Source organism: Cucumis melo, chromosome 1 (genome assembly GCF_025177605.1).
Source record: "Cucumis melo cultivar AY chromosome 1, USDA_Cmelo_AY_1.0, whole genome shotgun sequence".
Lineage (NCBI taxonomy): Eukaryota > Viridiplantae > Streptophyta > Magnoliopsida > Cucurbitales > Cucurbitaceae > Cucumis > Cucumis melo.
In genome coordinates, this window is record NC_066857.1 from 27585247 (window position 1) to 27610406 (window position 25160).

Sequence of the window (25160 nt, forward strand, 5' to 3'; positions counted from 1 at the left end):
TGAACCAAAACATAATGCATTTTTTGCTAGGAAATTCGTTACAACGTATCATAAAAGAAAACAAATAGTTCAGTTTAGTGTACAGTGGAAGGATCAACCAAAATCAAACTTGCCCTTCTAAGCTACAGAAGACTGCCCTTTATACAACAAAAATGAAGTCCATTTTAAGATTTAACACAATCGAAATGTTCATTTAAAAAAAAAAAAAACAAAACCTTCCACGTACCTCAGCAGTCAGCAGCATCTATCACACCAAGATAAACAAAATAAATGGCGTACATATAAACATGAGGTGCAGCGCACACCTGTCTGTTTTGAAACAAGGCAGGCCTATCTATTTCCTTCCAAAGTATGAAACGAGGGTTAATTGGTTGTCATTACCAGTCTTCAGGTTTCCCTTCTTCCTTATCTTTGGACGGCTGCCTGCCTTGCTGTAGTCGTCCACGCCACTTTTCGAGCCAGATGAGATGTCTTCACGATCTCGTTTTATTTGATATGTTAGTGAAGTAACAGATGAACACTTTGCAAGACAATCCTCTGATTCTTCAGATGAAGCTCCAAGATTTGCTTCTCTTTTGTGTTCTTCTAGACTTGGAGATGCCTCAGGCTTCACAGATGTGTTAGAGGAAGTTTTATCTTGTGAGTCCGAATGTTCCTTTTTTTTTGTTTCTTTTGCAGAGAAAAATTTGGAGATGAGATTGCTTCCATCATTCTTTAGCTGTATCTACAAAGAAGACATAATAATGTTACTTTTTGGATCTATATAAGGTTAATTGTTAATGTAAATCAATCAACGACTATGACTATCACTTGAAATAAAAGCATATTGCTTAATGCTTACTACATTCGCGATCACTTTCAAAGAACACTAAAATCGTAGTAAGTTCTGCAGAATACATGTCAAATATTTTATAAAATAAAGTCACTATTCAAATATCCTAAAAGATGAAAAACAGATGATATTAGAGAGTTTCGTGTTCATTTGACTGATACGAAAGCCAATTAAAAAAAAATGTCAGCTCCTTTCTAATAAATGACATAAGGGCCAATTTGGGAATAAGTTAGCAGATAAAGATGTTATGGCACGTGAAATACAGGAGCTTATTAGTCTTTTGTCCTTTATTGTAATTATAATCTTTTCTTTTTAGTATAATAAGGGGTGGGAGAATCAGTCTACAAACCCTCTTATGCTAACATTTCTATACACCAATTAAGTTATCCCTATTTTCGTCTCATAATGGCAAACGACATTTACAACCTTCCTCAAGGTCAAATTTCAATACCCATCCCACATCATCATTGTGAATGTGGTAAACCTACACTGAAAAATTCAACGTGAAAATAAATCCTACCATTTGAGCAAAACTTTCCAGACTTGTATCTACAGACCTCCACATGGCACAAGCATATTGTGCCAAGTTTGCTTTAATTTATTTTTTTTAATTCGGAACTTAAAATTGTGGGAAGTTAATATTTAAGAAGAATAGTGAGATATTTAAGTAATCTTTTATGGCTACCAACAAACTCAATGTCACTTTGGCGCGCGAACATTTTATCTAATATCAAGAACAAGAAGAAATCACATCAATGCACAAGTAATTTCTTGCAAAAGCCCAGAGGCATTAAAATGAGCTTTATCTACTTATTACATCCACTACTTCAATAACCACAGCAGTACATTTCTATACAGATAAATATTTTCTATACAGATAAATATATATGTTCATGATAAACCAGAAAACAAAATAAAGCTTAGAAGGAACAAACAAACAAACTAGCTGAAGTGTTCCACTGGAGACGATAAACGTGAATAAAACAAATATGTGACCTCAGATACATTGTTCATGAAGAAACTAAATCATCACATAATCTACAAGAGTAACGTAACTCAAATTTTCTCCCGGAACATGCTATAAATTTTAAACTTCAACGAGGATGAAAAAGCTATCAACCAAGTCAAAAAGAACGAGGGAGATGAGATACCTCCTTGATGCAGTCCGGCCCATCAAATGAAGGCTTTCCCATGGATGGTGTTACAGGGTACCATACCTAACATTTACATTTTAAACATTAATGAATTATTAACATAAGTCACTATTCTCTTCTCAAAAATTTCTTACCAAATCAGGAGCCTCGTACGGTTTAAAGACGGTATCATACTTGGACGATGAAGAATCATCCAACCACATATCCATACGTTCTTTGTCACCCAAAATTACAGGCATCCTATCTAAACAGATCACCCATCAGCCACGGAACAATCAAATTCTACCTCATCTAAAATTTATTATTCCATCAATTTAGTGCCATTCGGGAATAATTTTTCAAGGCTTGGTGACTAGATATGGTGGATATCATATTCACTTCTTTTAATATTAATGGACATCCATTTCCTGCCAAAACAAATTATATGCTCCAAAGATGCGTGGGTTAGCCTAATCTATATATGTTACATTTTCAAAAAGGAGAGGACGTAGAATATTTATTCATTATTGCCCCTTTACCCAAGGATTTGGGAGAATTTTTGGTATATCATTTGAAAGTAACTTCAAGAAGGCGGCTCCTAGTCTTTCCTTTGCAAATTCTTCTTCCTTTCATATGATGTGAGTGAAGAGTTTGCAAGAGAAAGAAAATGGTGCTAGGCCACCAATTCTATTTACGTATCATAGGAAGAATAAGAAAAAACATGAAACCAATGAGGGGGAGACAAGTGGCAAAGAAGATCATAACCATGAAACCAATCCCGAGCAGGCACGTGTTGAAGGGGAAGAAAGCAAGGAGGATGGGGACCAGAGAGGGGACCCACAGTCCGTTAGTAGTGGGGATTAAAAGGGGGACAGGAGGCACAGAGAAGGGTACGAATGTTTTGAAGCAGAAGGCAGGGCAGCCACCTCCTGAGAGGGGAGAGTGCAGCACAGGTTACCGTTTGTTTATTTTGTGTTTTTTTTTTGTGTTTTAAGTAGCTGGTTGGTAGCAAGGAAGGAGGGCAGAAATTCCTTGTTATTGTGTTTTGTTTTTTCCTTTTCTCTGTGTGTATTGTTCGCAAGCTTGAGTGTTCCTACAAGCTCAGTGAGACTATATTATTAAGCTTAGTGTTATTTTGTTATTTAGTTCTTGGGCTGTAATCTGAATTTTGAAAGGAAATAGAAAAGGAACTGGGAGTGTCTTAACATTTTTGGTATCAGAGCATCATACCTGGGCAAAACGTATCCATGACGAAAGCAGTGGAAGAAAGGTTGGAGACGGTGGAGTTGGAAATGAAAAGGCTACCGGTGATAGAGGAGAATATAGCCTTGTTAGCCAAAAGCATCGCGGAAATGAACTCTCAGATCGACAAACAGGCGCAACAGCAGCAGGTGATATTGAAGTACATTGAAGGAATCGTTAAAGAAGATTCTCCCGAACGAAAGATAGAAGAAGGATCTACTAGCAAGGTCACCATGGCAGAGGCGTCACCTCTAGCGATGGTTGAAGAGCCGAAGCTGGAAACGAAAACAGAGGAAGAGCGATCAGTAGATCGGAGTAAGTTTAAGAAGGTGGAGATGCCAGTATTCGATGGAACCGAACCCGACTCATGGCTTTTCCGAGCAGACCGATATTTTAAGATACACAACCTGACGGATTCAGAGAAACTCACGGTGGCGGTGATCAGTTTCGATGGGCCTGCGTTGGATTGGTACCGATCACAAGAAGAGCGGGAAGCTTTTGCCGGCTGGGATGATTTAAAACAGAAAATGCTGGTGAGGTTCCGAGCGACCAGGGAAGGAACGTTGGTGGGCAGGTTCTTAACGATCAAGCAGGAGACCACAGTCGAGGAATGCCGGAACCGTTTCGACAAGCTACTGGCTCCGGTGGCTTCCCTACCTACGGTGGTGTTAGAAGAAACGTTTATGAACGGGTTAAGCCCATGGTTGAAGTCTGAAGTAGAAACCCTGGAGCCCAATGGGCTGGCCCAGATGATGAAGCTGGCTTTGAAGATAGAAAATAGGGAAATGGTCCGAAGGGAATGTGGGCTGATCAGTGCCTACGATAGTAAAACGGGCCATAAACCCCTGCAAACTAAGAACACCATAGCGACAGCCATGAAAGAAGGAACGACCAGTGGAAGTTGGCCAATGAGAACGATCACCCTAAGAGAGGTAGCTACGGGGGATAACCGACGGGAAGGGCCCACGAAAAGGTTGTCTGACGCAGAGTTCCAAGCTCGAAGAGAAAAGGGCTTGTGTTTCCGTTGTGGGGAGAAGTACTTTGCAGGGCATCGATGCAAATTGAAAGAACATAAGGAGCTCCGGATGCTCGTAGTCAAAGAAGGAGGGGAAGAGTTAGAGATTGTGGAGGAGGAATTCTTTGATGCGGAGGCTGAGATGAAACAAGTAGACGTGCAAGGCGTGGAGAACTTAAACATCGAATTGTCGCTTAACTCCGTGGTGGGATTGAATAACCCGGGGACTATGAAGGTCAAGGGAAAGGTAGGAGGAGAAGAGGTAGTGATTCTGATCGACTGTGGGGCGACACACAACTTCATTGCGGAAGATTTGGTGACCAGATTGGGAGTAACATTGCAGGAGACACCGAACTATGGAGTGATCCTGGGGTCGGGAACAGCAGTCAAAGGGAAGGGGGTGTGCCAGGATGTCGAGGTGCACTTGGAAGGTTGGAAGGTGACAGATAGCTTCCTACCTCTGCAGCTGGGAGGAGTAGACATGATCCTAGGGATGCAGTGGCTCCACTCTCTGGGAGTGACCGAAGTCGACTGGAAAAGGCTGGTGTTGACATTCCATCATCAGGGGAAGAAGGTGGTGATACGGGGGGATCCGAGCCTTACCAAAGCTCGAGTAAGTTTGAAGAATCTGATGAAATCGTGGGGAGCTGATGATCAGGGGTTCCTCGTGGAGTGCAGAACCATAGAGTGTGGGCCGTTGGAAGAGTATGAACAGGATAGAGAGCCAGGGGAGATGAACGCGGAACCAATAGCAGCCCTGCTCCAGCGGTTTGCTCGCGTGTTTGAATGGCCCTCAACACTCCCACCCCAGCGTGGCATTGATCACCATATTTACTTGAAGAGTGGAGCTGATCCAGTCAACGTAAGGCCATACCGGTACGCGCATCATCAAAAGGAAGAAATGGAAAGACTGGTGGATGAGATGTTGACCTCAGGGATTATTCGTCCGAGCAAAAGCCCGTACTCCAGCCCGGTTCTGTTAGTGAGAAAGAGAGACGGAAGCTGGCGGTTCTGTGTAGACTATCGGGCATTGAACAACGTCACGATCCCCGACAAGTTCCCTATACCGGTGATAGAAGAATTGTTTGATGAATTGAAGGGGGCTAGTGTGTTTTCTAAAATCGATCTCAAAGCCGGTTATCATCAAATAAGAATGTGCCCAGAAGACATCGAGAAGACCGCGTTCAGAACGCATGAAGGGCATTATGAATTCCTGGTGATGCCGTTTGGATTAACCAATGCTCCCTCGACTTTTCAAGCCCTGATGAATCAAGTGTTTAAGCCGTATTTGAGAAGGTTTGTGCTGGTATTCTTCGATGATATTTTAGTGTATAGCCAAGGGATGGAAGAGCACCTCCAGCACTTAGAAGTGGTCCTAGGATTACTCCAAGAAAAGGAGTTATATGTGAATATGGAGAAATGCAGCTTTGCAAAACCGCGGATTAGTTACTTGGGGCATTTCATTTCGGAACAAGGTATCGAAGCAGATCCAGAAAAGATACGGGCAGTGAGTGAATGGCCAACTCCGGCTAATGTGCGGGAAGTTAGGGGCTTCCTAGGACTGACGGGCTACTACCGGCGTTTTGTTAAGAATTATGGAACAATAGCCGCGCCACTTACCCAGCTGCTTAAGAAAGGTGCGTACAAATGGGGTGAAGAAGAGGAGGCAGCCTTTGGTAAACTTAAGAGAGCCATGATGACTCTTCCGGTACTCACTATGCCCGACTTCAGCCTGCCTTTCGAAATTGAATCCGATGCTTCAGGGTTCGGAGTGGGGGCTGTGCTGACTCAATGCCGGAAGCCGGTGGCGTATTTCAGTAAAACTTTGAGTATTCGAGACAGATCAAGGCCAGTGTACGAAAGAGAATTAATTGCCGTAGTCCTTGCAGTCCAGAGATGGCGGCCATACCTACTGGGAAGGAAGTTCACGGTAAAGACAGACCAAAGATCGCTGAAGTATTTGTTGGAACAACGGGTGGTGCAGCCCCAATACCAGAAGTGGGTAGCAAAACTCTTGGGGTATTCGTTTGAGGTAGTTTACCAACCCGGGCTGGAAAACAAAGCAGCCGACGCCTTATCCAGGATAACTCCAACAGCACAACTGAACCAAATTACAGCTCCTGCTTTGATAGATGTAGAGATCCTCAAAGAAGAAACCAGGCAAGATCCAGCGCTGCGAGAAATCATCCGGTTGATCGAAGAACAAGGGATGGAGATACCCCATTACACCCTGCAGCAGGGGGTGCTGAAGTTTAAGGGAAGATTGGTAGTCTCAAACAAATCCACCTTGCTTCCCACGATATTGCACACCTACCATGACTCTGTGTTCGGAGGACACTCGGGGTTCTTAAGAACTTATAAGCGGCTGGCTGGGGAAATTTATTGGAAGGGAATGAAAAGGGATGTTATGCGATACTGTGAAGAGTGTGCCATCTGCCAACGAAACAAGTCATCAGCCTTAACCCCAGCAGGGCTACTGATGCCTTTAGAAATTCCAGATGCAATATGGAGTGATATCTCCATGGACTTCATTGAAGGACTACCAAAATCCAAGGGATGGGATGTGATCCTGGTGGTGGTGGATAGGTTGAGTAAATATAGTCATTTCCTGCTGCTGAAGCATCCGTTTACGGCCAAGATGGTGGCTGAAACCTTTATAAAGGAAGTGGTCAGACTCCATGGGTACCCGAGGTCTATAGTGTCCGACAGGGACAAGGTTTTCCTAAGCCATTTCTGGAAGGAACTCTTCCGTCTGGCAGGTACTAAGCTGAACAGGAGCTCCTCATATCACCCCCAATCGGATGGGCAGACCGAGGTGGTAAATAAAAGTGTCGAGACATACTTGAGGTGCTTTTGTGGGGAAAAACCACAGGAGTGGAGCCAGTGGTTACATTGGGCCGAATACTGGTACAATACAACCTATCATAGTTCGATTGGAATTACTCCTTTTCAAGCCGTCTATGGACGTTTACCTCCTCCCTTGATTTATTATGGAGATATGGAGACACCTAATTCAACGCTAGACCAGCAGCTGAAAGACAGGGATATAACGCTGGGGGCCTTGAAGGAACACTTGAAACTAGCACAAGAACGGATGAAGAAACAAGCTGACAGTAAACGAAGGGAAGTAGAATTTCAGGAAGGGGACATGGTGTTTCTCAAATTGCGTCCTTACAGACAGGCATCCATCAGAAAGAAAAGAAATGAAAAGCTGTCTCCAAAGTATTTCGGACCGTATCGAGTCTTAGAAAGGATCGGGAAGGTGGCATATAGACTTGAACTACCCGCTGAGGCTGCTATCCACCCCGTGTTCCATGTATCCCAGTTGAAGAAAGCGGTCGGAAGAGGAGAAACCGTACAATCATTGACTCCATACATCAATGAAAACCACGAATGGATCACACAACCGGAAGAGGTTTACGGCTATCGCAAGAATCCATCTACTAGGGAATGGGAAGCCTTGATCAGTTGGAAAGGACTGCCCCCACACGAGGCGACATGGGAGAGTTGCACTGACATGAAATATCAATTTCCGGAATTCCACCTTGAGGACAAGGTGGATTTGGAAGAGGAGAGTGATGCTAGGCCACCAATTCTATTTACGTATCATAGGAAGAATAAGAAAAAACATGAAACCAATGAGGGGGAGACAAGTGGCAAAGAAGATCATAACCATGAAACCAATCCCGAGCAGGCACGTGTTGAAGGGGAAGAAAGCAAGGAGGATGGGGACCAGAGAGGGGACCCACAGTCCGTTAGTAGTGGGGATTAAAAGGGGGACAGGAGGCACAGAGAAGGGTACGAATGTTTTGAAGCAGAAGGCAGGGCAGCCACCTCCTGAGAGGGGAGAGTGCAGCACAGGTTACCGTTTGTTTATTTTGTGTTTTTTTTTTGTGTTTTAAGTAGCTGGTTGGTAGCAAGGAAGGAGGGCAGAAATTCCTTGTTATTGTGTTTTGTTTTTTCCTTTTCTCTGTGTGTATTGTTCGCAAGCTTGAGTGTTCCTACAAGCTCAGTGAGACTATATTATTAAGCTTAGTGTTATTTTGTTATTTAGTTCTTGGGCTGTAATCTGAATTTTGAAAGGAAATAGAAAAGGAACTGGGAGTGTCTTAACAAATGGCTACTATTGTATGGGATGTTTGGAAGTCTAGAAATAGATGTGCTTCTAATGATTGTTTCCCATAGGACACACTCTTTGGTTTTTTATTAAGGCTAGTAGGAATTCCTTGTAATCATCAAACCACCCCACGGGTTTATTTCATAGTATAGGGTTCTATCTCAAAATCAATTGACAATGAGAGAAGTAGCCCATTTATGTAATAAATAGCGTGAGTCCGCTTGGTTTTTCAAAAATAGAATTCTAAACATTTCAACATGCCTTCTCAAGATGATGCCTCTATGGGTTCAGGAATTTTGGAACGACTACCCGTTTAGACTTAATGGGTTTTGATACCATGTTTGATAATATAAGGTTCCATCTCAAAACCAATTGGCAATGAGAGGAGTAGCCTATCTATCTTAAAGTCAAAAAACTCAAACAAGAAAATGATATATTCTTTTTTCCAATGTTAGATTCTCAACTCTCAACAATTTCAATTCAGAAATTATTGCAACCACATCAAAGATTGACTAACTACCATCATGTCCCTATCAATATTCAACTTCAGTTGTAAACGTGATCTAAGACAACACTAAGAAAAGATAGGACTGACCGTGCAGCCACTTCAAAGCTGGAGATGGTGAAGTTGTTAGAATGGTGAAAGTGTAAAGTAATTCACCTGCAAAAACAGTAATAAATCAATCCATCGATTAACAAAAACATTATAGGTTTTCCTAAGAAGTACATTCAATATCTGGTCAATAATATCACATATCAAATCCTCTTGATTACCAGATATTGAAGAAAACTTAAATAAATCAATGAGTATCCAGTCAAGAAGTTTAAAAAAAAATGGATGGGCCAACTGAATCTAGACAAGAAATTTAAAACTTTTTCTTTTAGGAAACAAATAAAAACATTGATACAGTGAAAACAAAGTATTAGGGCAAAGTTATCTTTTGCTCAAAAAGAAACATGCCTTCAAGGTTTTCCCAACAATCATATAAAGCAGCAAGAGCAAGTGGCTTCCCATCCTTAAAATGAATATAATACGGCTGCTTTTTTGATCCGTCCTTTTTCCACTCGTAGAACCTACCATAGAACTGAGGTTATAAGGGTGTTTGTGCAACAGTAAAGACAGATGAACACAAACATACATTCACATAAATAGGTTCTCCAAAAACATACCCTTCCACTGCCACGAGGCACCTTCTTTTAGGAACTAGACGGTGAAAAGAGGGCTTTTCATGTATGGACTCTGAGCGAGCATTGAACTACACATTGCAGATACTAGATAATAAGGCAAACATAGATTGGCTAGTGTTCATAGTTTATTTATCATAAAACATTCATCTTAAATATACAAATTTCTAGAACAAACCTAATAACCATGGTTATGGATGTGAGACACAAAAGTAATACAATATGTACACGATCACACATCAATTTTTAAAAATCTAAGATTCATAAACGACACTTCTATTAAATTTTCATACAAGGCAATTGGAAGTCAACAGGCATCTGCATTTATGAGGCTAAAAATGAGTTCAATGAATTTTGATTTCATACTTTCTTTGTCTTATATTACTATGCATCTTTCTAGCATACTTACCAAGAGTTCAATATGTGCCTAACAGATGTTGAATCGGCACAGATGTTCAATCAATATGGGTTCTATATAACTAGTGTCTAACACATGTCTATCATGCTAACTAACAAGTATCAAATACACGCTCAATAAGGTTTAGGTGAATGTCCAACTGCCTCACGCGTGTCGGACACTAACACACTAGCCAAACTAAGTTGAATGTTCTTGGACACAAACTAAAAACAAAATACTACTATAACCATACACCCTCCTAAATTAGAGTATCTTACCAAAATCATGAAGTATCAACTATCAAATAATTAAATTTCTTTATGTTCCAAACTTCCTTGTAGTGTAGGCAAAAGGCAAAAGCATTAAATCATAACTTTAAATTCACAAAAGAACAAAAGCTAAATTTTTTTTTATAAGAAATATCTTTCATTGATGTATGTAAGTACAAAGGGCGGCAAGAGCCCAAACCAAAGAAGTTACAACATATTACTCTGATTGATTATAAGAGAAGTGAGATCAAATGCACTAAAAAAAAGTACATTTTTACACCAAGTCATGGCTACCTAGATAGTAAGTTCCCATATTGTGTCGTAGGACCTTTCTTTTTCTTTGAAAATTCGATTATTTCTTTCTTTCCAAATAGTCCATAGGAAGGGACGGATGAGATGAGACCATATGATTTTTTTTGTGTTTGTTGAAAAGGAAACCCATGGGCTATGTGAGAATGCTTTGAATGCCAATGGGAGAGGGGTTGACCAGCTGATTGAGATGGTGATTTCCTTCCAAAATCGTTTAGAAAAATGGCAATGAAGGAAAAGATGGTTGGGGTCTCATTATCCGATAAGCAAAGGTAGCAGCATTAGGGCAAAAGGGCTATGTGTGACTGCTGGTTGTCACAATCACAACCTTCTGAATATGGGACAGGAGATTGTGTGGCGCTTGCTTTAACACAGTACGGTAAGCAAGTCAGAAGTATGAAATTCGAAAGTTGTGGAATATCCCGCTATATGATGTAGCCTCTTTTCATGTTTTGAGAGAAAATGGTTTTATAAAATGTGAGAGAGAAAGAAAAGTGTCGAAAACATCGTTAAAGAAAGCATTAAAGGCTGACAATTGCAAGAAAGATTGGTTTACAAAGAGTACAACAAGGTTTAGTCGAGGAATGACTAGTAGGTTTCCTCTGTAGTATATTATAAGCAATTTTAAATGTGACTAGCTTACATATGGCAAATAGCAAGCAATCACTTGAAAACAAAACATAGAAAATGAAAAGATCATGCTAAACTAAGTACAAAACATAAACATAAAGTAGTTAAGGATTGTTTGGGCATTGGGACCATAGGCAAACTTCGCCCTGGACAAGCATGCTCAAGACATTCTCTCTCACTTAAAAAGTTGACGTTCACGTCGAATGGCGAAGCTTGAACTCTTCAATCTTCAGCTTCTAGGCTTTTATGTCTTCCACACATTCCCAACTTGTTTCTTCTACGATGAGGTTTTTCCATTTGACCAAGAATTCGTGAATTCTCCTCGTGGGTCTTCTTCCCTTTCTAACTTGATCAGCAAGGATCTCTTCAACTTCTTTGTCTTCTTTTTTATTCAGGTTGATACATGGTCGAACAATGTTGTTCCGTTGGTCATCATTGGGATCGAGATGGTAGGTTTTTTAAGTTGCTTGCAAGAATTACCAGATGGATTTTCATCCATGTAGGCAACGCCACCCTATACGATGTATTCCCAATCTTTTTTAGGATTTCTGTGAGTCCTTTGTACTTCCTGACGATGTTGATCATTACATCCTCGAAATCGAATTTGTTTTGGCCTCAACTTGATAAGAATTTGTTTTGGCCTTAACTTGATAAGAACTTGGTCTCCCACTCGAAACTCAAGAGGGCAACGCTTTCTATCCACTCACTTCTTCATGCGCTTCAAGGCTTTCTCCAAGTAAGCTCAAGCAAAGTTTGGTGTCCGCTTCCACTCCTTCATAAAGTTGTGAGATCGAGGATTTTTCCCTGCAAAAGAATGATCAGCAATATAATATGAGTTGTCTTCCACTTACAATCTCAAAGGACTCTTCCTTGTAAACGAACTAGTCTGAGCAATAAAACAGAATTGAGCCACATCCAGTAGTTGTACCCAATTCTTTTGTCTAGCATCAACAAAATGGTGCAAATACTCCTCGAGAATGCAATTGAATCGTTCTGTTTGACCATCCGTTTGAGGATCATAGCTTGAGAATATATTCAAACTCATCCCCAAGAAAGTAAATAATTTTTATCAAACTCATCCCCAAGAAGGTAGATAATTTTTTCTAGAAGGTACCGATGAATCTACCATCTCTATCGTTCACAATACTCATCGAGACTCCCCACAACTTCACAAAATGATTAAAGAACAATTGTGTTGTCAACTCGGTAGACCACAACTTGGAAGTGGGGATGAAGGTGACATACTTCAAAAACTGATCAATGATAACCAAGATGGCCTCAAGATCGCCCACTTTTGAGAGATGTCTAATGATGTTCATGGATATGCTTTCCCATGGTCTTCTTGGAACTGGCAAGAGTTTGAGGAGTCCAGCAACGTAGAAGTGAAAGCAACATGCTAGACTAAGTGGGATTCTTTTATAGTATTTTATAAGCAATTTCAAGCGTGATTAGCTTGCATATGGCAAATAGCAAGTGGTCACTTGAAAGCAAAACAACGTAGAAGTGAAAGCAACATGCTAGACTAAGTACAAAACATAAACATAAGGTGGTTGAGGATGGTTTGAGCATTCGACCATATGCAAACTTTGCCCTAGACAAGCATGCTCAAGACAATGGTGGCATCCTTTGTGTCCAAATCCATTGTATATTTGAAGGAGAAGTTCCCATTTTTGTCAAGGTTCCAAGACCATTTGTCTCTAGAAGAAGTAGGATTGATAATGGATACAAGATTCATTAAAGCCAAACAATCTTCAAGTTCTTCCTCTTCCAAGTTTCTCCTAATAAGAGATCTCCATCCATAATTATCTTCCCAAAAGTTGCTCACAATAGACAATTTGTTCGTGGCCAAGTTGTACAGGCAAGGAAAGAGGATAAGGGGCATTACCAATCCAACAATCATTCCAAAAGGAGGTGTTATTTTCATTTCCCACTTTGATTGTGATTCTATTCTTTATGAGGTAAAGATGTTGAAGGATGGATCTCCATGGTCCTTTGATTATATAGGTGAAAGATGTGTTGGGCCAATGGGAGGGAGAAGTCTCACCGTATTTGGCTATAATGATTTGTTTCCAAAGTGCATTTTCTTCATGGTGGTACCACCAAATCCATTTTGCAAGGAGAGACTTGTTTTTGTGTCCAATGCTTTGTATTCCCAAACCCTCATAGGAATGAGGTTTGATAACCTTATTCCATTTAATGTTCTAAGTGCCACCTTTCCACAAAAATGACCTGTATAATTTTTCAATTTTAGAAATCACCTTCAATGGCATTTTGTAAAGTGATAGGTAACATGTGGGAAGGCTAGACAAGGTGGCTTGGAGGAGGGTAAACCTTTGAGACCCTTGATTCCAAACTATACAATAATGTCAAACCCTTTTCTACAAAGCACTTCAAGGAGAATACACTAGTCTATTTTATGACCCATCCTTTGAACTTCTTGGTTTAATACTCATCCACCAACATATTGATGGAACACTAACTTCTTGTACTGAATTTCTCTCCTCATTAATTGATGAATGGGTTACAATATAGAATTGAGTTCTTCTCTCTCTACTGTCTTTCTCTCTCTCAAGAAATCACAGTGACGCTTCTCACAAAAATTCTGTATCCCTCCCGCTTCAACGCTATTAGTATTTATACTACCACTTGCTGACCTCTAACTAATTCACACGTGTATAGTATGTGATCACTACTGCAACTAATACAACTAACTTCAACTAATATAACTAACTCTTCCTTCTGCTGTAAACAAATCTAATTGGGGGTCTAACATTACTCCCCCCTTTTAGATTCACCTTGTCCTCAAGGTGAAGAGTAGGGTACAAACGATGCATTTCCTCGTATGACTCCCAAGTTGCCTCATGCAATGGTAATCCTTTCCATTTGATCAAAACTTCCCACTATTCAGTCTTGTTTTGTCGATACTCCAGGACTTCTTCAGGAACTGATTTCCACTCAAACTTCTCATTAATATGCTGAATAGTAGGCTGTTAAATTTTCATGTGGTCCGACTAATTTCTTGAGCAACACATGGAACACAGGATGAATAGTAGTGGTATGTGGTAACTCAAGTTTATAGGCAACAGATCCAACTTTCTCCAAAATTTTGTAAGGACCAAAAAATTTTGGGAGAAAGTTTCTCATTTCGCTTCTTCCGCAAAGTGAATTGCCTATAAGGGCGGATCTTTAAAAAGACATAATCTCCAACACAGTATTCTACATGTCTTCTTTTCCGGTCAGCATAATCTTTCATTTGTTCTTGTGCTAGACGCAAATGGTCTCGTAAAGCACTCAAAATCTCATCTCTTTCCAGTAGCATCTCTTCAACTGTCGAATTCTTTGATTGCATACTACCATAGGATAGTAAGGCAGGTGGTTTGCCATAAACAACCTAAAAAGGGACATTCCAATGGCCCTTTGGAATGTAGTGTTATACCAGCACTCGGTCCAAGTAAGCCATTTTACCCACTCCTTTGGCCTTTCATTGCAAAAGCACCTGTGATAGGTTTCAACTCCTCTTTTTACTACCTTTGTCTGCCCATCGGTTTGAGGATGGTAAGCTGTACTCTTGTTCAACTTGGTTCCCAATAATCCAAACAGTTCCCGCCAAAAATGACTCAGAAAAATTTTATCCCTGTCTGATACAATGGACAAGGGAAACACGTGCAGCCTCACAACTTCCTTCACAAATACTTCGACCACCAATTTTGCGGTAAAGGGTGTTTAAGAGGCAGGAAATGGCTGTACTTGCTCAATCTATCGACCGCTACCAAAATCACTTCAAACCCACTAGCCTTTGGTAGGCCTTCCACAAAGTCCATAGATATATCATTCCTTGCTTGCGGAATCTCCAAAGGTACTAACAATCCAGTAGGAGACAAGGCTAGTGATTTGTTTCTTTGGCATATCAAACATTCCTCACAATGCTTCTTAATATCTACCTCCATACCTTCCCAATATAAGTCACTAGATACCCTCTTGTAGGTTCTTAAAAATCCTGAGTGCCCTCCAACATCAGAATTATGGTAGGTATCTAAAATTGTGAGGATTAATGAAGAGGTTTTATGATCACCAACCTATCCTTATACTTCAAAACATCATTCTGGAGCAAAAATTTACTGCCTTGCCAGTCTTCCAACTCTCTCAATTCTGCCATCAACTTCTGGAATTTGGGATCCTGATGCACTTCTTTCTTGATCAGTTCCAAATCCACTGCCACTGGCACAGATAATCCCTTTAATTCTACCTCAGTTGGTATTCGAGAAAGGGCGTCTGCAGCTCGATTTTCAGCACATGGCTTGTACACTACTTCAAAAGAGTACCCCAAAAGTTTTGCTATCCATTTTTGGTATTGAGTTGGATAACCCTCTGTTCCAGCAAAAACTTCAGCGACTTCTGATCAGTTTTCACCTAGCATTTTCCTCCCAATAAGTAGGGTCTCCACCGTTGGACGGCTAATACCACAACCATTAATTCCCTCTCATACACTGGCCAGGCTCGGTCTCCCAAAGGTAACGCATGGCTGTAGTATGCAATTGGTCTCCTTGCCTGAATTAGCACTGCCCCAACACCGTAGCCCGAAGCATCGGTCTCTATTTCAAAAGGCTAATTAAAGTCTGGTAGTGCCAACACCGGAAGAGATGACATTGCCTTCTTAAGTCGATCGAATGCATCCACAGCTTCAGCAGTCCATTTATATCCCCCCTTTTTCAACAGCTGAGTCAATGGTGCTGCAATAGCTCCATAATTCTGTACAAAACGTCTATAGTACCCCGTGAGTCCCAAAAACCCTCTAACTTCTTTGATGTTCATAGGTTTCGGCCACTTAGTAATTGACTTGATCTTCTCCGGATCCACTTCAACCCCTTCCCCGGATATAATATGGCCTAGATATTCCATTTGTGCTGAGCAAAACTGCATTTCTTCTTGTTTGCGTACAGCTCATGTTCTCTTAGTACATACAGCACCTTTCTCATATGTTCTACGTGATCAACCGCATCTCGACTGTAGATGAGTATGTCATCAAACAATACTAATAAAAATTTTCTCAAGAAGGGTTTAAATATTGTATTCATCAACACTTGGAAGGTGACTGGTGCGTTAGTTAACCCAAAGGGCATAACTAAGAACTCATAATGACCCTCATGAGTTCTAAAAGCCGTTTTTTCAATATCCTCATCAACCATTCTAATTTGGTGATATTCTGACTTCAAGTCAATTTTGGAGAACACAACCGCACCACCTAATTCATCAAATAATTCCAACTCCTGGGATTGGAAATTTATCTGGAATCGTTGCATTATTCACAGCCCTGTAATCCACACAGAAACGCCAACTTCCATCTTTTTTCTTCACCAATAAAACAGGACTAGAGAAAGGGCTGGTGCTGGGCCTTATAACTCCTGACTTCAACATCTCTTTGACCAGTTTTTCCATTTCTTCCTTCTGTTGAAACCCATAACGATAAGGTCTCACGTTTGATCAGTCCTTTGTTTCAAGTGTATCTGATGCTCTATTTCCCTTCTAGGAGGAAGTTTTTTTGGCCATTCAAACAAATCCTCAAATTGTTTTAATATTGTGCTCAAGGTACTGTCGGTCTCAATCTCCATGTTTGCCATATAGCAATCGTTGTCACTCGGAATCACAACTTCTACTGCTCGACATTCAACGAGGAAACCTTCGTCTCTCTCTCCCCAAGCTTTGATCATATTCTTGAGACTAACCCTTGCTTTAGTCAAACTCGGGTCTCCTTGGATTTTGATAGATTTTCCTTCAACGGAAAAGGTTAGCAACAAGTTCTTCCAGTCCACAGTAGTTACCCCTAAGGAGTGGAGCCACTGCATTCCTAGTATGATATCAACACCACCAAGCTCCAAGGGTAAAAAATTTTCCTCAACTGTCCAGTTCTTCATACGTATTTCCAGCTTTTCACAAATCCCCTTACCTTGGACAGCAGCTCCTGAGCCCAAAATAACACCGTAGTGTGCTGTCTCTTTAATTGAAATAAGCAACTTCTTGACTAACTTGTCAGACACAAAGTTATGAGTTGCACTACAGTCGATTAGTATTATCACGTCTTCATTCTGCAGCTTGTCCCTCACATTCATAGTGCCCGGGTCATTCAAACCTACCACTAAGTTGATTGAGAGTTCAACAAAAGTGGTGGTATCTTCCTTAACTTCTAGCTTATTCAGCTTTCCCTTCTCTACCTCTTTTCCTTCGACAATTTCGAACTCTTCTTTATCATTTGCTACTACAAACATTCTTAATTCATGATGCTCCTTCATTTTACATTTATGGTCGGTCAAATACTTCTTGTTGCATCTGAAACATAAACCTTTCTCCTTCCAGATTTGAAATTCCGCATCCATCAGTCGATTATAGGCTCCTTCTCTTCGATTTTCATTTGGGCCAGGGCTTCTCAAGGTGATCGTTCTAATAGAAAATGTGGTATTTCCCTTAATTTCTCCGGTAGCATTATTAGGGGCGACTTTATTACCTCCAGAAGCTTGAACAGAACTTTTCCTGCCAGAATACCCGTTTAAATTAGCTTCTCTTCTCAGAATCTCTCTGTTTTCTACCAACTGTGCTACCTCCATCATTTCGGCTAAACTCTTTGGTCTACAGAAGGCAACTTCCGCTTTCATCCAAGGTAGCAGTCCATTCATGAAGGTATCCTCTACCACTCGTTATGGCAGATCGGATAATGGTGCAACAAGCTTATCAAACAGGTTCCTATACTCTTCCACAGTGGATTCCTGTTTGATTCGTAAAAATTGTGCACTGATAGTTCCGTCTTTACTCGATCTAAATCGCACTAACATTCATTCTTTAAGATTCGTCCAACTTGTAAACTTATCTCTTTCTTCTTGCGATCTAAACCAGTTCAACGCACGGCCCTTGAAACTAACAGTAGACACTAACATTTTTTCGGGCTCGGTCAACTTATGGATTTGGAAGTACCTCTCAACGCGGAATAACCACGAATCTAGATCTTCGCCAGTGAATACAGGCATTTCCACCTTTTTGAACTTGTTTCGGTCGCTGTAGCTTTCATCGGCTTCGTTCTTCTTTTCGTTTCGGTCGTTTCCGAAATTTCGATTCGATTCCTCTGTTTGGCTCGACGAGGCTTCGTTCTCCTTTCTTTTAACGTTTTCAGCATCACGCACGGGCATTTTTGTCATTCTTTCCCTCATCGCGAATCGTTACCACTTGCTGACCTCTAACTAATTCACACGTGTATAGTATGTGATCACCGCTGCAACGAATATAACTAAGTCTTCCTTCTGCTGTAAACAAATCCAATTGGGGTCTAACACATATATGAATGTCGAATGATTCTAAGCTATGGCATGGGGAAGCACTCTTCTGAATCTTTAGGCATGGACCTTCACCTAGACTACCATCATGCTAATGAGTTGATAAACAAAAACCTTCGGAGCTCTACTTTTTATATGAGAAACAGACAATCATAATTTCATTGATATTGTGAAATTACAAAAGGGCACAAATCAATGAGATTGCATGAAGTTATTCATTTGTGCAATAAGAAAAGTAAGGTTGTAATCACAAAAAAGCTTTACTTTTCTTTACAATCAGTAAAGGTCTGATCATTTGCGTAGGAGTCGAAGAAGCAAGGCTTTTATTTTCATAAAGCTCTTAAAATGCCTTTTAAGATATTCCATTTTATGATTCCAAGCCTTTTCAAGATTTTCCAAGCCTGGACTGAAATTTGAAGCTTTTCAAAAGAACTTTGAAGAAATAGGATGTTGTGGTCAACCTAGTTGAGATGTCCAGGAGCACTTGTTGATCCCAACATCTCTACATTTATATGTGTTAGAATTAGTAGGGCTTTGCCCTTAGAATATTTTTGGAAAGAATAATATGTAAGATTTTATTTCCTAAAAATTTCCTAGATCTTTTCCTTTCTTACTCCTATTGTACTCTATTTATTCTCTCCCTTTGTACCTATTGTATTTGTTCATAAGAAAGTAATAAAACTAAAAACATCGTGGTTTTTCTCCCAGTTCTCAGGTTTCCACGTAAGCCAATTTCGTGTTTATTGCTTTTAATATGGTATCAGAGCAGAGCAACAACGAAATCCTAGAAAAAATTTTAGGAATCACCCGGACCAAAACAGCCGCCGCCACTACCGCCTCCGCCACCACCGTGGACACCACCATGGAAAAATTACTCCAACGAATTCAAAAGCCGCCGATCTATCCAATGGGCCAACCCTTGTCGCCGTCCGCGCAACTTTCCGACCAAAAACCAGTTCACGCGCCGTCTCGGTCGGGCGCGTGGGCCCACGCGCCGCCATCTGTTAATCACACCGCCCATCCCATCCGCTTCTACGCGTCGTCGCCTGTCCAACCGTCTCACTTTTCCGGTCATCCACCGCTGCACGCGCCGCCCATCGCCGCCGGACAGCAACCTTGAAAACTATCAAATATGTACAGCAGTGCAAATCTGTCCGTCAACCCTTGACAGCAACCTTTCTTCTATAGGAACAGGGCTGACCAACACCATCACAAATCGGGGATTGAAGCGGGCGAGTCATCGGCACCCTCCGGTTATGGACAGCCATATGTTCGTGGTCTCGGGATTAATCAAACCTACAGGAGAGTTGCTTTGAAGTTAGTACATCTGTGGCACAGACCGATCTACCGATGTATTCGAAGAACCCGATAATTTCGCTTCCTAACGTGCCTTCAAATTATATAACTAACTCTGTTGCCTTTAGTGCTCGATCCTTGACCCATGATAATGGGAAAACAATACTCGTTTGTGAGCACTGCAAGAAACAACGACATACCAAGGATTAGTGTTGGAAACTCCACGGTCGGCCCCCAAGAGGTAACAAACGCTCCTCCAAGGAGCAACAGAACTTAAGGCGTACCGATGTTAGGGAGACTACCAGTATCTCTCAGCCCATTGGCCCTACTGCTAGTCACACCAGTTCTCCTACTCTAAGCGCCATCGCTCAATCAGGTATGTATCAGTCCCTTGGCCTTATTAGTGTTGATGGGACGAATCCCTGGATTTTGGACTCGGGGGCCACAGATCATTTGACAGGTTTCTCGGAGCACTTTGTCTCTTATACCCCATGTGCCGGTAATGAGAAAATCCGGATAGCCGATGGCTCTTTAGCCCCGATTGCGGGAAAGGACAAATAGTCCTCTTTGACGGTTTCTCCCTCCAGAATGTTTTGCATGTGCTTAAGCTTTCTTACAACTTGTCATCTATCAGTAAGATCACCTGTGAGCTGCATTGTAAAGCTACTTTCTTACCTGAGTCTGTTTGCTTTCAGGACTTGAATTCGGGGAGGACAATTGGCACTGCCTGGCATAGCGGGGGACTTTACATCCTTAATGATGATACCTCCCATAGTAGTATCTCTACGACTAGTTTACTATCTTCCTATTTTAGCACCCCTGAACATGACTTTATGTTGTGGCATTTTCGGTTAGGTCACCCGAACTTTACGTATATGAAATACTTGTTTCCTCATCTCTTTCCTAAAATAGATGTCTCCTCGTTATCTTGTGATGTGTGTATCCGGGCTAAACAACATCGGGTCTCTTTTCCCTCACAACCATATAAACCTACACAACCATTTACACTCATCCATAGTGACGTTTGGAGTCCTTCCAAGGTCACCACCTCCTCGGGAAAGCGGTGGTTTGTAACTTTCATCGATGACCATACCCGTCTTACCTGGGTCTACCTTATCACAGATAAATCTGAGGTTCCATCCATTTTCCAAAACTTCTATCATACTATCAAAACACAATTTCATACAAAAATTGCAATTCTTCGGAGTGATAATGGTCGGAAATTCCAAAACCATAACCTTAGTGAATTTCTAGCCTCCAAGGGGATTGTTCACCAAACCTCGTGTGCCTACACTCCTCAACAAAATGGATGGCCGAACGAAAAAACCGTCACCTTGTGGAAGTAGCCCCTTCACTTATGCTTTCCACTTCCCTTCCATCATACCTGTGGGGAGATGCTATTCTTACAGCCGCTCACTTAATCAATAGAATGTCTTCTCGTATCCTCCACCTTCGGACTCCCTTAGATTGTCTTAAGGAGTCCTACCCCTCTACTCGCCTTGTTTCTGAGGTTCCTCTTCGTGTGTTTGGGTGTACTGCTTATGTCCATAATTTTGGCCCTAATCAGACCAAATTTACCCATCGGGCTCAAGCTTGTGTGTTTGTTGGGTATCCCCTTCACCAGCGTGGTTATAAATGTTTTCACCCGCCGTCTAGGAAATACTTTGTCACTATGGACTTACTTTCTGTGAAAACGTACCCTACTTTCCCGTTAGCCATCTTCAGGGGGAGATTGTGAGCGAAGAGTCTAACAGCACCTTTGAATTTATTGAACCCACTCCTAGTACCGTATCTGACGTTGATCCTCATCCCATAATCTTACCCACAAACCAAGTTCCCTGGAAAACATATTACAGGAGGAATCTCAGAAAGGAAGTTGGGTCCTCTACTAGTCAACCGCCAGCTCCAATCCAAGATTTCGAACCTCTTCGAGACCAAGGTATGGAAAACCCTACAAAACCTTGTACTAATAATACGATGAGTGAGAATGACAGGTCTGATGTTGCTGTTCCTGAAAATATGGAAGAAAAGAATCGTGATGATGAGACTGAGGTTAGAATAGAAACCAGTAACGATGAAGCTGAACAGGGTCATACAAGGAAACTTGATGAGTATGGTCCCTCTCTTGACATTCCAATTGCATTGAGAAAAGGTACCAGATCCTGCACTAAACATCCCATTTACAACTATGTTTCCTATGATAATATCTCTCCACAGTTTAGAGTGTTTACAGCAAGTCTTGACTCTACCATAATACTGAAAAATATCTACACTGCTCTAGAGTGTCCTGAATGGAAGAATGTTGTTATGGAAGAGATGAAGGCTCTTGAAAAGAATAGAACTTGGGAGATCTGTGCTCTACCCAAGGGACATAAAACTGTAGGATGCAAATGGGTGTTCTCTCTCAAATACAAAGCAGATGGTAGGCTTGATAGACACAAGGCAAGGTTAGTTGCAAAGGGGTTCACTCAGACCTATGGTATTGACTATTCAGAAACCTTTTCTCCAGTTGCTAAATTGAATACTGTTAGAGTCCTGCTATCTGTTGCTGTGAACAAAGATTGCCCTCTATACCAGCTGGATGTTAAGAATGCTTTTTTGAATGGAGATCTTGTGGAGGAAGTCTACATGAGCCCCCGCCAGGATTTGAAGCCCAATTTGGTTAGCAGGTGTGTAAACTCCAAAAATCCCTATATGGTCTGAAACAGTCTCCTAGAACATGGTTTGACAGATTCACTACCTTTGTCAAGTCCCAAGGGTACAGTCAAGGGCACTCTGACCATGCTTTATTTACAAAGGCTTCCAAGACAGGGAAGATTGCTATTCTAATAGTTTACGTGGATGACATTGTTTTGACTGGAGATGATCAAACAGAAATCAGTCAACTAAAGCAGAGAATGGGTGATGAATTTGAAATCAAGGATTTGGGAAATCTGAAATATTTTCTTGGAATGGAGGTGGACAGATCTAAAGAAGGTATCTCCGTGTCTCAGAGAAAATACACCATTGATTTGCTAACCGAGACAGGTATGTTGGGATGTCGTCCTACTGATACTCCTATTGAATTCAACTGTAGACTAGTAAACTCTGATGATCAAGTTCCAGTTGATAAAGAACAATATCAGCGTCTTGTAGGTAAATTAATTTACTTATCCCATACTCGGCCTGATATTTCCTTTGCTGTGAGTGTTGTCAGCCAGTTTATGCAGGCTCCCTATGAGAAACATATGTAAGTTGTTAACAGAATCTTGAGATACTTGAAAAATACACCTGGTAAAGAGTTGATGTTTAGAAAAACAAATAGAAAGACCATTGAGGCATATACTGACTCAGATTGGGTAGGATCTGTTATTGACAGAAAGTCTACCTCCGGTTATTGTACCTTTGTTTGGGGCAATCTTGTAACTTGGAGGAGTAAGAAGCAAAGTGTTGTGGCCAGGAGAGTGCTGAGGCTGAATACAGAGCTATGAATCTAGGAATATGTGAGGAAATTTGGCTCCAAAAAGTCTTGTCAGATCTTCATCAGGAATGTGAGACACCATTGAAGCTTTTTTGTGATAATAAAGCCGCTATTAGTATTGCTAACAACCAAGTTCAACATGATAGAACTAAACATGTCGAGATTGATCGGCACTTCATCAAAGAAATACTTGACAGTGGAAGCATATGCATTCCGTACATTCCTTCAAGCCAACAGGTTGCTGATGTTCTTACCAAGGAGCTTCTCAGACCACACTTCAACCTTTGCGTAAGCAAGTTCGGACTCATCGACATTTACGTCCCACTTCAGGGGGAGTGTTAGAATTAGTAGGGCTTTGCCCTTAGAATATTTTTGGAAAGAATAATATATGAGATTTTATTTCCTAAATATTTCCTAGATCTTTTCCTTTCTTACTCCTATTGTACTCTATTTATTCTCTCCCTTTGTACCTATTGTATTTGTTCATAAGAAAATAATAAAACTAAAAATATCGTGGTTTTTCTCCCGGCTCTCGGGTTTCCACGTAAACTGGTTTCGTGTTTATTACTTCCAATAATATGTTCACTTTGAACTTTGCATCTTCAGTAATAGTCTCATTTTAATATATCAATGAAAAGTTAGTTTCTCTAGGGACAAGAGTAGGATAGTAAAACAAACATGACAAAGCTACAATGACATCAAAGAAAAAGACATTTGTTTTTCTCAAAAAGTAGAAACAATTTTCATTAATGAATAAAAAAAAGGGGAAAGAGGTCCAAGCCAAAGGATTACAAGGATTTCCAATTGGCCAAAAAAATTTCCACAACATAGGAGAGCCCTTACGATACTTTTGATACAAAAAGGCTCCCCTGTGTTGTGCAAGAAACCAAGACTATTTACCTACTTTTTTCTAAAGCAAAAGCCAAGATTTATTTTAACAAGATAAAAATACAAAATTGCTACTAAATCAACTACATCAAATCTACAAAGCAACGCATGAATAGGACTTGCAAGAGCAAATAGTACTAGAATTGTAACAAAACACATCAAGACAAGGCAAGCTGGCAATGTATGTAACTCTATCGGCCCTTCCTAATTCATGCTCTTGTGATTTTTTATACATATTAAATCATTGCTTGCCTAAAGATTTATATACACACACAGTATAGAACACAACAATTGTAAAACCTAAAGAATAGATCTCTTTCGAGTAAGGTCATTGATATTTTGAACAATAGTACCCATTCTCTAGTCGAAAATCACACGGCCTATAATGCTTACTAATCAGTAATTTCAAAATAAGACTCTACACAACTCAATCAGGTAAAGGCCAAAAGACAAAAGTAGAAAAATCACCATCTTGAAGTAATTAGGTTTCTCGAATTTCTCAGTAAAACTAGGAATAAGCCCCCATTTCATGCACTGAAGGACGACTCCTCCATCACTAGATTCATCATCTCGACGAACAACCGGCAAATCCGAGCCCGGGGAAGCATTGAACAGCGGACGAAAACTAAATAAATAAACAAAGCATCGAAGCCAGTAAGTTCAGCACATTCCCACTAGCACGAGACATGAAATAGACAGACACTGAAATACAGTGGAGCAGAACGAAATGAGAAAAAAGTGAATGATGTTACCGGTCCATGTTGAGGGAGCGTACGGGACCGCCGGTGCGGTGGCAGGCCCTGGTGATGTCATCAGCTCGAAGAGTACAACGGGCTCTTCCGCACATCCGTCTCTACTATGCTTTGCTACAGTGTTTGTAGTATTCTACAGGAAAGGAAGAGTGGAGTTGAGAAGCTTTGACTGTTGGGGTGGCTATGGCGGAAGCCTTGCCTTGGAGAAGGTGCTCAGCTCAGCCTGAACGGAAAGTTCTGGACGTGGAGAGACGCAAAAGGTGGGAAGAAGCAACCGATGAACTTCTCCTTAAAAACAATCATCCATTTTCTTACG

General features: G+C 40.9%; 1 protein-coding gene across 2 annotated transcripts; it reads right to left on the bottom strand.

Moving 5' to 3' along the window:
- Positions 1-25160, bottom strand: LOC103497636 (uncharacterized). 2 transcript variants are annotated; one of them, XM_008459884.3, is made up of 8 exons: positions 24845-25160; positions 24561-24717; positions 9510-9595; positions 9301-9413; positions 8935-9000; positions 2121-2230; positions 1984-2049; positions 1-718 (listed from the first exon to the last, which is right to left on the bottom strand). In XM_008459884.3, exons 1-8 carry the CDS (start codon positions 24937-24939, stop codon positions 335-337), a joined length of 1077 nt encoding a protein of 358 aa, XP_008458106.2. In that variant the 5' UTR covers positions 24940-25160; the 3' UTR covers positions 1-334. The 2 variants fall into 2 exon arrangements, with proteins under 2 accessions (XP_008458106.2, XP_008458105.2); XM_008459883.3 differs by having other exon boundaries at positions 1-724.